The sequence below is a fragment of the Phodopus roborovskii genome, unplaced genomic scaffold (assembly GCF_943737965.1).
Source record: "Phodopus roborovskii unplaced genomic scaffold, PHOROB, whole genome shotgun sequence".
Taxonomy (NCBI): Eukaryota; Metazoa; Chordata; class Mammalia; order Rodentia; family Cricetidae; genus Phodopus; species Phodopus roborovskii.
In genome coordinates this window covers 20,091,636-20,105,436 of record NW_026126447.1, presented here as the reverse complement: position 1 = coordinate 20,105,436, position 13,801 = coordinate 20,091,636, and the positions used below count along the sequence as shown (strand labels likewise).

At 41.0% G+C, this 13,801-nt stretch overlaps 1 protein-coding gene across 1 annotated transcript in view; it reads right to left on the bottom strand.

The window, feature by feature from the left end:
* The window catches only part of Adamtsl1 (ADAMTS like 1), a 363,826-nt gene that overhangs the window by 124,322 nt on the left and 225,703 nt on the right, over window positions 1-13,801 (bottom strand). The window contains exon 15 of the mRNA XM_051188147.1: window positions 12,371-12,500. Within this exon, the coding sequence (XP_051044104.1) occupies window positions 12,371-12,500 (130 nt within the window). The remainder of the gene's footprint in view (window positions 1-12,370; window positions 12,501-13,801) is intronic.

Below are 13,801 nucleotides of genomic sequence, written 5' to 3'. Positions count from 1 at the left end.
TTTCCTGACCTTTTCTCTACTCCTTAAACTTTAAAATGTCTTGAAGGTTGACTTTCAAAAAAATGCCTCTTAACACTGCCCTCTGTGTGTGTGTTAGGCAAAGCTTCCAAAGACACTTGCACAATAGGCAGTGTTTTGGAAGAGATATCAGACAGCAGTGTCCAGAAAACCAATCTTCTGAAATAGCTCATGTGGCAAGGGATGAAGGGATGGTTCAAAGAAGACTAGCTCTGTACCCTTCACTTACACAACCCCCAGCTTCTCAGAGTCGGAGAGCTTTGCCAGAGGTTCTTAACCCAAGAGGTGGTGATCCCTTAATTTTCAGCTAAGGATGATGGTGTGGTAAAGGGATTGCAGGTGCTGAGCTGCCTTTGTGTTTCCCACTGTTGCCCCATGATGCAAGGCAAATGAAGTGCTTCATGTGCTAAGTCTCTCTCTTACCTTCTGAAATCATAAGAGGTGGTTAAGGCAGCGACTTTTCAGGAGAACTCATGGAAGTAAATTGATTTGATCCCTTTTTACCATTTGCTGTAATTGCTGTTACAGAAACATGTCAGATCCCTAGTTACTAAGCATGACTAGAGGGGCATTATACAGGAGAATAAAGTATTTGAAGACTTTCTAAGAAAGAGAAAAGGCACAGGTGGCCTGGCACAATGACCCTGAAGGCCTTGGAAAAGTCTATCCTGAGATTCTTTGGGAGTATCTAGGAGCATACTGATAGCATGTTTGATTAGAATTTTAGGGGAAAAACCCACCTCTTTAACATCTGTAGTAATGAGAGAATTATCTGGGTGACTATCTTCCTTGATCTACATTAGATGACCATTTGTTCAGCTTCTATATGCTAGCTGCTCATGTCTTGCTCATGACTGTTAATGCCTTTCATGGTGCTGAAGTGACTGGTTTGTGTAATGGACTCCCATTGTACCTTTAGTGTCTAGCCCCAGGATCTATGACTCAGACCAATTTTTTCTTCTAGTCTATAGCAGAGAAAGACTTAAAAAAAAAATGTTCACTGAACTAAGCTGGATTTCCCTTTAGTCAGCAGAAAATTGCTACCCTCCAAGGGCTAGAGTTAATTGTGGGATACTTTTGGATCAGACATTCTCAGGAACTCCAATTTTCTGAAGTCCACAAAAATTGCCCATTTCCTCTAAATAGGGACAACTTCTTATGGAGATATATAAACCTGCCTCCCTCCCCCAATCCGCTGAGATCCCAAACTAATACCTGTTAACTTAATATTGCTGGCCACCACATTGAGCACTTAAGGCTCATATCCTCACAACAGCCCTTTTGAGGTTAAAGAGGAAGAAACTGAGCTCTGGGAAGTTACATAGTCTTTCTGTAGCCAAGCTGCTGGCAAACTCATATGTGCTGGATCTTAACCTTAATCTGTACAAGTTCAGAATCTCACGGCTGGAATAAGAGCTTGAGGTGAGAAATGTATGCCTAGATTGTTAATTAGCTTAAGCAGTTTTTCATTATTATTATTACTTAGTTGAATTGAACTGAATGGATAAAGATGGAGGGTGAAAGAAATTGGGGTATTGTGCTTTTTATAACAGGTCGAAAAAAGCCAATTAGGAATTTGGATATTTAGGAAGCAAGTGGTGGAGAATAAGATTTTGGAGGAGAGAGGGAGGAGGAACTAGTGAACTGTTAAAAAATGGTACAGAAAAGGAGGAGAGACCTAGTTTTGCACAGGAAAGTGTGTGTGTGTGTGCGTGTGTGCGTGCATGTGTGTGAATCTGTGCAGACACATGCTCAGGAGGTGATGATAATTTATTACATTAGCAGACATCAGCTCAGCACAAACTGGGGCAAAATGGTTGTTTGTGATGGCAGAACAAAACTTCAATGTGCCAAGGCAGTCTCCAGCATCTCCCAGATTTGTAAGCCCAGGCTGCATCTTTCTTGATGACTCAGTATTCCTTCTTAAGAAAAAAAAAATTAAGGAAAAGCACTCTATGCTTAATGAGTCAGCATTGGGTTTTAAAGGATTCACTTAGGTCCATTTGACCCCTCTTTTCACATGCTTCATTTCCTAAGGCTTTGGCTTTGCCCCGAGAAGTGTTGGCTCTGATGGACTTTTGACTCTCTCCCATTCAGTGCAAGCTTTCTCTGGGAGCTGCTTTCTATTCTTGGTAAATAGAAGCATGAGATGAAGAAAGAAGACCTTGTTTGTGAGCTTTACTAGGTTATGAGCTACAGGCAACTCGTGTTGATACTTTTCCCACAGGTAATTCCTGTGCCTACAAGGAGTGCCAGAAATAGGGAAGATAGTAGCTGGAGTGATCGATGGATCTATAATGATGATCCCTAAAGGGAAGGGCTCACCCTCAGGCTCTTTCTTAGTCATTGCTTTGGAATTATATATGTTTTGTGCCAGATCTGGACCTATTGTTTTCAGGTTATGTGGTTCTCAACATGTGAGCTGTGACCCCTTTGCCAGACACATATCAGATATCCTTCATATCATATATTTACATCATGATTCATAGCAGTAGCAAAATTATGGTTACGAAGCGGCAATGAACTAATTTTATGGTTGGGGGTCACCAAAACATGAGGAGCTGTATTAAAGGGTCACAGCATTAGGAAGGTTGAGAAATGTAATACTCCTACAGGTCCCACCTCCTGAAGAACTTGTGGATACCATGGAGACAAGATACCCTGCTTCTTTGTCTATTACTGCCTAAGCCAGATGCTTTTAGGCAAAAGGCCGGCTGGAGGTTGGATTCTATTCATAGCTTTCCTTGACTTTTCTTCCACTATTACTTGGTTAACAAATTTTAGGAAAACCTGCAATGAGTAGGAAATGAATAAAAAAGTCTTAGACCATAAATAAAGTTTAGGGACTCTGGAAGTTTCTTGTTTCTCCATCAGCTGTAGAGACCAGCTGAGTGCCTCTCAGCTTACAATCCCTCCTGTTGTCAGAATAATTATCTTTGTTTGACAGGTAAGGCAACTTAATCATATAGGACCTAGAGTAGGCAGCCCTAGGTCATAATAAAACAAGAGACACAGCATTGGAGTTCAAAGCCCTATCCTGTCTTATTTTAAGAAATCTTCATTTTTTTTTTCCATAGGGAATATTTAGCATTGTAAAGTCTCCTCTTGGCCTTTGTCTTTGTCAATGTTCTATTGCTGTGAAGAAATACAATGATCCAGGCAACTCTTATAAAAGAATGCATTTAATTGGGAGCTTGCTTACAGTTTCAGTGCTTATCTGTTATCATAGTGTGGAGCATGGTGACATGTGGGCAGGCATGCTCTGGACCAGAGAGCTTTACATCCTGATCTATGGGCAGGGAGGCAGTGAGAGATACTGGGCCTGGCATGGGCTTTTATAACCTCGAAACGTTAACCCCTGCAATACCCTTCTTTCAACAAGGCCATATCCACTTCAATAAACCCACAGCTCCCAATCCTTCTAATCCTTTCAAACATGGAAACTCCATGGAAACTAAGCATTCAAGTATGAGTCTATGGAGGCCATTCTCATTCAATTCAGCACAGTGTTCATTCTAAATGTTTTCTCATTCATTCCTGCCAAGATTCTGTTATTAGGAAAAAAAAATGCTTTTCAATAAAAGGAAACAAAAACACTGAGATGATAATGAACTCCCTCTGTATGTATTTATACCATGACTCAGAGGGGAGTAATTATCAGGCTCTATACCTGGAAGGAGAAACATCCTGGCTTTTTGAATCATATGGCTCAATTTCTCTAGTGGCCCAAAAGGTGACTTATGTCCACTCAGGGTTAGTAGTGATAGCACAGGTTACAGAGAGAGGACTACCTTTACCTGTTCCAAACATAGGCTGTGACTCTTGTATGTGTGGACAATAATTACCCAAGGACAGGACAGGAAGGCAATGAACATAGAGTGTGGCTGGGAGCTGGGCTAATATAGAGCTGTTTTGTTCTCTCTCTCAAATACATCTCACATCTTCTGAGCTATGCCTTTTTTCAGTTTGCTCCCCCAGTTTGAGAGATGTCAAATTCTGAAAAGCTTTTTATTTCAAACTGTGCATGAGACAAGCTTAAAACTTTCATGGAAAGCTTTGGACAAATCTTTGACTGCCATTGACTCCAAGACTTTAGATACAGATTAGACCAAAAAAAAAAAAAATTAAAATATGGAATCCTTACTTTGAGAGGTGCCACTTTAATTCTCTTAACTACTTGTAAGCTGTAAGATTTCTGAACTGTAAAACTCCCAGTGTCTCATCACTATATCAACAGGAGCATGCTATCTGGTGGTGGCACTTCCATCCTCAGGGTGCCTGTGAACAATGGGATAGATGACTGGTATATGTATGCCAGCTCTTGGTGCAGTGAAGAATGTGGGGCCTGATTAATTGAAATCTATCTTGGGAAAGGCACTTGGTAAGATATCAGGATTTAAAATATATGGAGCTGAGGTGTGTTTCAGTTGTACAAAGCCTGCATAGTATGATTGTGGCCCTAGATAGCATTCAAGCATCAAAGCAAAACAAAAGAAAAACTCAAACAAATGAACAAGTGACCAAACCCCAAAGAAAAAGCCTTGACCATCTTTAAGACCTGGCATTCCCAGCTTCAGAGAACAAAGAGGGTTTGGCGCATGACTATAACCACAACACAATGCCTGGCACAGGAAACAGTCAATAAATACTTACTCAGTGGAGACTGAACAAAGAGAAATTCTGGTTATCTTTAAGGGTATCATAAACTTCTAAGTAAGAGGGATGTGGTGTATTTTATATCCTTTGCACACACACAAATGTAATTAAGGTGTTGTGAAAACATTTACCATTTCTGTCTGCAGCTGTCCTCAATTCATGAATGTTGGGCCTAAGTGTTCATGCAAAAAGTGAAATCTTACTCTCAGTACCTGTTGTGGTTCTTTATCATGGAAGCCAGTGCCTGTTTTGTGCAGAGATGTGTCTCTGTGTTAAATGTGAGTCCAGGTATTTTTTTCTAATAATCCATGCACATTTTTTTTTCTCACTTGCAAAACTTTGATTCTGTAGGAAATAATCCCTATCATCAAAGTATCCCAGAATGTTAGTGCTGGAGGGCTTCATTCTTAGCTGGCATGATCAAGACTCCCTTTATGACATTCTTACCTGGGACACCATTATCCTGTCAGCTGGACAGGAGAAGTCATCACATACTGTGTTACTGGAGGGAGCAAACAAAATGCCAACATTTGTACTGTGTTTGTCACTGGAAATGTCATGCAGAAGGCATAGTTTCTGATTCTGCTGTGAGAAATAATGAGATAATAGGTGATAATAAAAGTCATCACTATTTTATTGCCTTTGATGGTCATCAAGGGTCATCTTTATCTAAGCCCTTTTATAACCCTGTTTAAGCTCCTTCACTGAGCTCCATCTACTGTAGGAAATGTAATCAACATCTCCCTGGGTCTGGCCTCAGCCAAAGCTCTCAATGCTTGTCCTTTTCTGAAACATGTCCTCTTTCCTTCACCCAAATGACCCTACTTGTATGCCTCACCATTCAGGTCAGGCTTTACCTCCTCCAGGAAGAAGCCACCTTGAAACCTCAAGCTCCCTCAGAGCCATGTGATAGCCTCACCACTATTGAAGTCTTTCCTCAACAAGTGACATCTTCAAGATGGGGTTTTGTGCTCTGGTCATTCTGAGGACTGGTACCAGTAGCCTGCTGGGCATGAAGATGCCCATTTCATTTTTACCTTTTCAGGAATGAAATAGAAAAATTAGAGCTCTCTGCTTTAATTTTTGTGCAGAAAGTTAACAGTGGTCAATGGTCTACATAATGATTTCATGGAGGCAGGGTTTTGAGGTCTAAGGGGATGTCCAATTTCTTATGTATTAAGAATCCAGAAAAGGCTGCCTTCTTAGGACTTGATGGAAACTCATGTTTCCATCTTTTTATAATAAATCACAATATTCTCCCAGGTGACACAGTGTGTTCTGTGCACACAAAGTAATTTTAGACTCCTGACAAGGTTATTTTTATTTTTGTTGATAACAAAATGTTACTGGAACAATTCTGATCCCTGGGCTAACATTCCTGGTGGAGAAATTGCACAGCTGCCCACTGGCCTAATAACTCTCAATGTTAAGAAGCACGCTCCTGTGTTGTAATCTACCCAACAGCAGAGGAAAGGGAAAGGGTGGAAGACACACTTGAATATATCAGAGAAGGCAATGGTAGTAAGAGTTAGCACTCCACCAACCCCAGGATGTGGCCTCCAAATCTGTACTTAATTTCTTTGGATGCTGGTAAGCCTTGGTGTGCTTTTGCTTCACAAATTTCCAAGCTAGCATGGGCAGAGCCAAAAGGCAACATATGGGAGCTTTGGGGAACTAGCAGAAGATAAACCAACCTTTAGAGAATGTGTTGAAATAGCAACCCTTAAAACAAGATCAAGGAGCCTTGGGTACTTTGAAATGTAAACATGGTTGTCTTAAAAGGCGACACCTTTTGCTCAGGCCACTTTAAGCGAATATAAAAGAAAACTTGAAATTGGAAGTCATGTACTGTCATTGCATGGGTCTTGTTAGTGCACAATAAAGTGGGCGTTCTGGTCCATTTTTAAAGAGGGGACTCTGTGACTCCAACACTCCCCTTGAATAAGGATTCCCAGCTTCTTTTATTCTTGTTGGTTCTAAAAACACTCCTGGGACTGAGCAAAGGGATTAAGGCTACTGCAGGGGGTGGGGAGAGGGAGAAGGAGAAGGAGAAGGAAGAGACTTGAGTATCTTTCTTGGAATTAGGAGTCTCCCCCTCCACTGTTTATCTCCTCCACACAACTCAGCTGTTCTCTGTTGCACAGAAATAAAAAGTTTAGTTTAAGAAGTATGTTAGAACAAAGCTGCAGAAATTGCCTGGAATTTCCTTCATTTTCAGCCATCTGGCTTTCATTGCTGACTCTGTTCCCCTCCTCCACATACATTTACCAAATCTTTTCAACACACACTGGCCAAGCTATCAAATGCTTATAATTAATAACAGTCATACATTTTTTTTTTTTTGAAAAAAGTGGTGACTTCTGGCTTGCACTGGCTGCTCATGTCACTGCTTTTATAAACCAGAGAGATAGTTACTTGTTTATAAAAACTTAGCTGAAATCTAATTAAATTTGTCTTGAATTATAAAATATCATGCTTTCATTTAAATTACAACTATTATTTCTCAGCAAAACTAGAAGACGATAATACATTTTCCCGAGTGACTATTGTGATTCTGTTGTTATTTTTCTTCATTATTAATTTTTAGGCAGACTTGGGTACTTAGGTACCTTAGGTGGGCCTGAAACTCATGACCCTCCTGACTGTACTTCTGAGTTCTTGGATTTTAGTCATGTGCTCTCATACCTGGCAGAAAGACTGTGTGTGTGTGTGTGTGTGTGTGTGTGTGTGTGTGTAAGCACAGGCATTGAACCCAGGGCCTTATGCATGCTACTCAAACACAAAGACTCTGAGTTATACCCCAGCACAGATCCTATTATTGTTGTTCTCATGGACAGTCTCATCCTGTAGCCTATGCTGGCCTGGAACTCACTATATATAGCCCAGGCTCACCTTAAATCTATGGCAATTCTCTTGCTCCAGTATCTAAGAACTGACGTAGTTGTGACTCACTATACCCCCCCAATCATTCTAATGTTATCCCATTTTAAAGATGAAAATGATGATCTAAAAATAACCACGGCCTTTAAATATTAGCTAAAAGCGACAGTGACCAAAGAGTCTTAGGTATACTTGTTAGTCTTTTTGAATCTGAGAGCTTTATAATGAGCAGTGATGAATGAAAAGTTGAACTTTCTAAGCAAAAATGCCATATGTGAAGGTTTTTAAAAATCTTTAGAGAATTTGATACCTGAACACACTGTAATCACATTATTCCTACCCTTCCTTCCCCCTCCAATTCCTCTCATGTCTGCTTCCCTCCTCTTGAATCATTACTTCTTCTATAATCATTATTGTTAGATTGTTACACCCACGCGCACATTATTTTTACTTGTATTTAGAACTGACCACTTAGGACTGGAGAACCTATCAGGAGGTTCATCCCTTCAGAAAACTGATTCTCTCTCCCTCAACAGTCATTGATTGCCTGTAGTTCTTCATCCAGGGGAAGGGCCTTATGAACCTTTCTTCTACACAGAATGGCATGATGGCTGATATGGTTTCTGTGCAGGTCACATGTAGGCAGCCATAGTGTTCATGACTGCAGCATCCCTACCATGTCTAAGACACTATCTCACAGTAGCCATTTTGATCCTCTGGTCTTTTTATATTATTTTCCTTGCTGTTGCCTTGGGTTTTAATGAAAATGTCTCTTCATGAGCTACTTAGATGATTAGAATACCCAGAGAGAGCTTTCTTTTTAAGTTGGGAATAGGAGTCTTGGCTCCTTTTAAAAATCTTCTCTGAGCCACACTGGGGAAGATGCTGTAGCTTCAGCAACTCAAATTAATTAGTGTTAAATATGCACAAAGGAGTTGCCTTCTTCATGATAATAACTCCTTTCTTATCAACATTAAAGAAAGTTCTTATTGATGCTCTATGAGCAATACTGCATCCGTCCAATGCTTTATGGCCAATTTTAGGGAAGCTTACAAAGAATAAATATTTTTCTTTTACAGTCTGATCCTTTCCCTCCCAGAATCAAACTTTCCATTGGATACCACTAACTACTGGACCTCTTTGTCCCTGTCCCCTCTATCAATGTTCAACTTGTAACCTTCTTTACTCTGAGTATACTTCTCTGTATACAAGTGATAACATAAATGCTGTAACTATATATATAGTTACACACACACACACACACACACTCACACACACGTGTATATGTGTGTGTAACATGAATAACAAAAACCCAGAGACAGATATTGGGGTTCAAGCTGAAGATCAGAGAAGCAAAACAGCCAAGCCTCCAGAAAGTTCTTACCTCTACCAAGGCCTTGGGAGATCCTATCCTCAGTGTGGCTAGAGATTAATTGCTGGGTGAGTCCTGAATGCTCTGCTCCTATCTTATATACCTCTCTAGTGCTGGGGTTAAAGGTATGAGCTGTCATGTAGCCCTTGATGGCCTTGAAGTCACAGAGATCCATCTACCTCTGTCTCCTGAGTCTTGGTTGTGGCTAGCTTTGATCTTCAGTGGCTTTCTTAGATCATAAAAAATATATCACCACATATATACATTTAATCTTGACAACTAAGGTCCTAAGTTTATGAACAGGAGACTAATAATGGCATTTTAAATATAACCTGGAAGAAAGAAGATAGGAATAGCAGTGAGGGCTTCCAGCTCACATTCATAGCTTTCGTTAAACCTTGCAAATTACAAACATGGTCTCCAGGTGAACCTGCCACCTGTTGGCTCCTAGATCATTAAGACCAAGAGAGAAGGATCAAGACTAAGCTGAGAGCAAGGACTTTAAAAAACCCTCTTCCATAGAAACTACTGTTTTTTAAAAGTTATATAAAGAAGGCAAGCATTATACACATGCACACATATGCACTCAGACATACACACAAAAACTGGGAAAGCCAGAGAGTCCTTCCAACCTGGGAATGTGCATCTCCTGCGGTGAGTGAGGAGGTCTGAAAGCTTCATGTGGGAATGCTGGTGAAAGTCAGACATGTGCTTCTGATACCAACTCAGCTTCACACAGAGGGAACCAGAGGGACCAAGTGTGAGCCTCATAGGCTGCCCCAGAGAGACTTTGTCACTCTGGGTGTGATAGCATTAGTCTAAGCATATGACAGACTGGTGGCTTCCTTCACCAGAAGTCATCAGAATTGATAACTCCCAGAGTATAGAGGCTTACCTTAACCTAATGTCTCCGCATAGACACCAAAAGTGAAGACTTGAAGCATTTCTGTATGTTATATAGAAATGCTATGGTTTTTCTTTTTTTCCAAAAAAAGCATGTGGAGTTCATCAATGACCAAGAGACAGCTGACCCAAGCTGTGGGAGCTCACAGACTCTCTAAACTGACAGCTGGGGAGCCTACATGGGATGGAACCAGGCCCTGTGCATGCGGGTGACAGTTTGTAGTCTGGTCTGTTTGTGGGACCCCTATCCCTAGTGCATATGCTGGTTTTTTGAAACCCATTCTGTATGGTGAGATGCCTTGCTCAGCCTTGATGTGTGTGTGTGTGTGTGTGCGTGTGCGTGTGTGTGTGCTTGGTCCTGTCTCAACTGAATGTACCAGGCTTTGTTGACTCCCCATGGGAGGCCTTATCCTTTCTGAGGAGTGGATGAAGGTGGGATGGGGAAAGGTTAGGAGGAGAGGACGAGGGGGAACTGTGCTTGATATGTAAAATGAAAGCTTGTGTCCATCATAAGATAAATCAAAAAACACAGGATACACAGAAGCCTGATGAAGAATGGTGAATTGAAGATCTAAATAACCTCCTACTGGACTGAGGGTATAGAGGAGAAGGGCACATGGCTACATTTCTACCAAACAGGTGTATATATCTTACCCCAAGGAGATTAGGAAGGGAGGATTGCTTTGAAGATACCCCGAAATAGTTCACAGGAGAATCAATTAAAAAGGACCAGGGGTAAATCAACCTTATCTAAATTTACCTTAGCTAGGCCTCTGAGAATGAGAAAGCATACTTGTGTCTTATTTATTATTATTATTATTATTATTATTATTATTATTATTATTATTTTCTCAGAGAAAGAATGCAATTTTCACCAAGTCCAAGTACTGACTCCCTGGCTTTGCGTCAGCTCACCACAGCATTGGACTGTGCTAAAATGAGCAGGCCTTAAATGACAGGAGTTAACAACCCACAGAATAGCTGGTAGCCATGTGAAACTTCTGCCTATGGAATAATGAATAACCATGGGATATTTGCACAGGGCATGGCAACTTTATGTCATCTTGTCCAATAATTTCATTTTGTAGTTGGGGGAACAGAGAGAACAGTTCCAACAGTTCCTGGGGCCCACCCTACCTTTCAGGTTTCTTTTAATATGGGGAACTGTCACTAAGTAGAGAGGGGTTTGTATTCTTTTCCAATCAAGTAGAGTCAAAGATAGGGTCACATACCCAAACAGCCAGGTTTAGAGAGATGAGGGGCTAGTTATGACAGAGACTTGTGCACATAGCAGCCATGCTATAAACTTGTGTGGGATTTCACACACTGGATCTGGCTTCTCTCTTGTGTGCTTCTCTATGTCCAGCCCTTGACTCTGTCTTCCTGGCTACTGTTCTTCTGATGGGTGGGCTGCTGTCTAGGCAAGTGGCTGACTTGTTGCCTCGGAGGATGTGGCACCGGTGACCACCATATTCACCTCTGTATTTGAAGCCGAATGTTCAGTCTTATCATTCAGATCAATATATGGAACAATCCTGGTGATCAGAAAGTCACCATGGTGCTATGTCATGTGACTAGAGAAGGCCTGAAGCTGCCTCTTTTAAGTCCCAACAAAAGGAAATAACTGGAGCTGGCTGAGAATGAAGACAATGGGCACAGGCTTCACCAGCAAACTATTGTTAGCACCTGAAGACAATACAGTGACTCGTATGATGTATTTTGCAGAGAAATGAGAAATATTCAGAAGCAACATTCCTTTCATATCTAGGGCATGACCTTAGCCAGTAACATTTCTCAATGCAGCTGTAGATGTGCAAGTCTGGCTTTAGTTCCTCAGACATATCCCTTCGAAACCAGAATCATACAAAAGGTTTGCTCAAAAAAAAAAAAAAAAAAAAAAAAAAAAAAAAAAACTATCTGAAAGGCAAATTTCTTGAGACACCATAAAATTGTGAGGACCAAAGCAGTGATTGGATTGATTAGCGAAGACTCAAGGTTGGGCGATAATGAGACACAGGCAAGGCTGAACAATGAAATGGTCTAATTGATTTTACGCATATGGAATGATACACACACGCCCCAGTGCTTGCTAGAATGAATCTGTACGCTGTGTGCACACAGATTTCACAGCGGATCATTTATACCACCCAGATGCTTCAGTATCTTGTACTCTGTAATTTGAAAGTCAGTTTATTACTATGGTGTGAGGGCTTGGGATGCAGGCTAAAAGGTCGCAGAGATCATGAAGTCTGTGTTCTGTTCATGTTCACTTTAGGGGAAAGCAACAGCATACTACATGCACATAACAGCCATGCAATAAATTTGCTTAGTGCATGGAGCCTCTGAACTATTGATTGGGCTAGAATTCCATGGCCTGCTTTCAATTAAACTTAAATGGATTTGACTAGCAGTTTGAACTGACGCTAATTGGTTTTCAAAGCACTGGGTAACAATAAGTGTTCCTGTATTTCCCCTAGATAGATGCACCCAGTTCAACATATATATGCTCATGGTTGGCATGGGTAGCAATACATCCCTTACCTTGCTGGGCAGGGATCCAAATTGCAGGATTTCAGGAGCTGTGGGGGCCGTCGGCTGGTCACACACAGGTTCTCATCAGCAAGTTCCCGGGTCTGTTTGTTGAGGCAGCTCACCACAGCCTCCTGGACACCTGTGTACAAATCACACTATCAGGCCAGAGTGCAGAGTGGCTGTGCGTTGGGGTGATGAAGTGTAGACAGGCAGCTGGTGGGAGGTCTCTGATGGGTGGGACTCTCACTGCATGTTAGAGGCTACAGTTGGAAGCACAGCCCTGCCAATCTTGTTAAGCATCACTTGTTTCAGGGTTGGGAGTACAGCTCAGTGGTTGGCTGATTGCTTAGCATGAATAAGACCCTGGTTCTAAACTCAGGCATCACAACTTATTCCATCTGAAAGGAGGGGCTCATAAGCCTGTGACCTCTCTCAGTATACCTCTTGAGAAGAGTAACTTTCTGAAAACGTCAGTGGCTGAAAAGCTTTAACAATGCTACTAGGCAGGTCTAGCCACTCTAGAAATCAGTGTTGAAATGCTAAAAGAGCTGAAAATGAATCTACCATATGATCCTAGCTATACTACTTCTTAGTATAGGCCAAAGGGACTTGATGTTCTATTCTCACAGATACTTGGCTTGCTGAGCCAAGTTCATTGCTGCTTTATTTACAATACAATACAATACAATACAATACAATACAATACAATACAATACAATACAATTAGGAAATGGAAACAACCTAAATGTCATTAACTGATGAAAGAATAATGAAAATGTGGTTTGTATACAGTAAGGAATACTATTCTGTTGTAAAGAAAATCGTGAGCTTTGCAGGTAAACAGAGAGAACTAGAAAGGATAATACTGAATGAGGTAATCTTGACCCAGAGAAGAACATAATACGTTCTCTCTCACCTGTAGTTCCTGATAAACCTTCAGATGTGAGTATGTAACCTGGAGTAGTCTAGGAACCAGGAAGTTAAGGAGGGATCACTCCCAGGGTAGTGGGGGTGGGGAAAAATAGAAGGGGGAACAGCAGAGTATAAGTGATTTAAGGGGGAACATGGAAAAATAGTGGAGGCTTTAATTAGGAAGGGGGAGATTAATACAGAAATAGGAATAATGGGGTAAAAATCATAATAAAGATGTCTGAAAAAGCCATAAGGAGTCATTATTATCTACCTAAAATTATGTATAACACACACAAATATGCACTGATAATATTTCACTCAAGATCCATAGACTATCTACAAAAATCCAAACACCAGGCATAAGAAACCCCATTTTGAATTGTTGGTTAGGGTTGTCCAAGAGACTCCCCAAACATGGGCTATTGTTGTTGCACTTGGTTGCCTCTCAGAGGTTGAAGACAATATGTAGTGTGAACACATGACTGAGATGATATGAGCTGGTTCTGATCCCACAGAGGACTAGTTTTC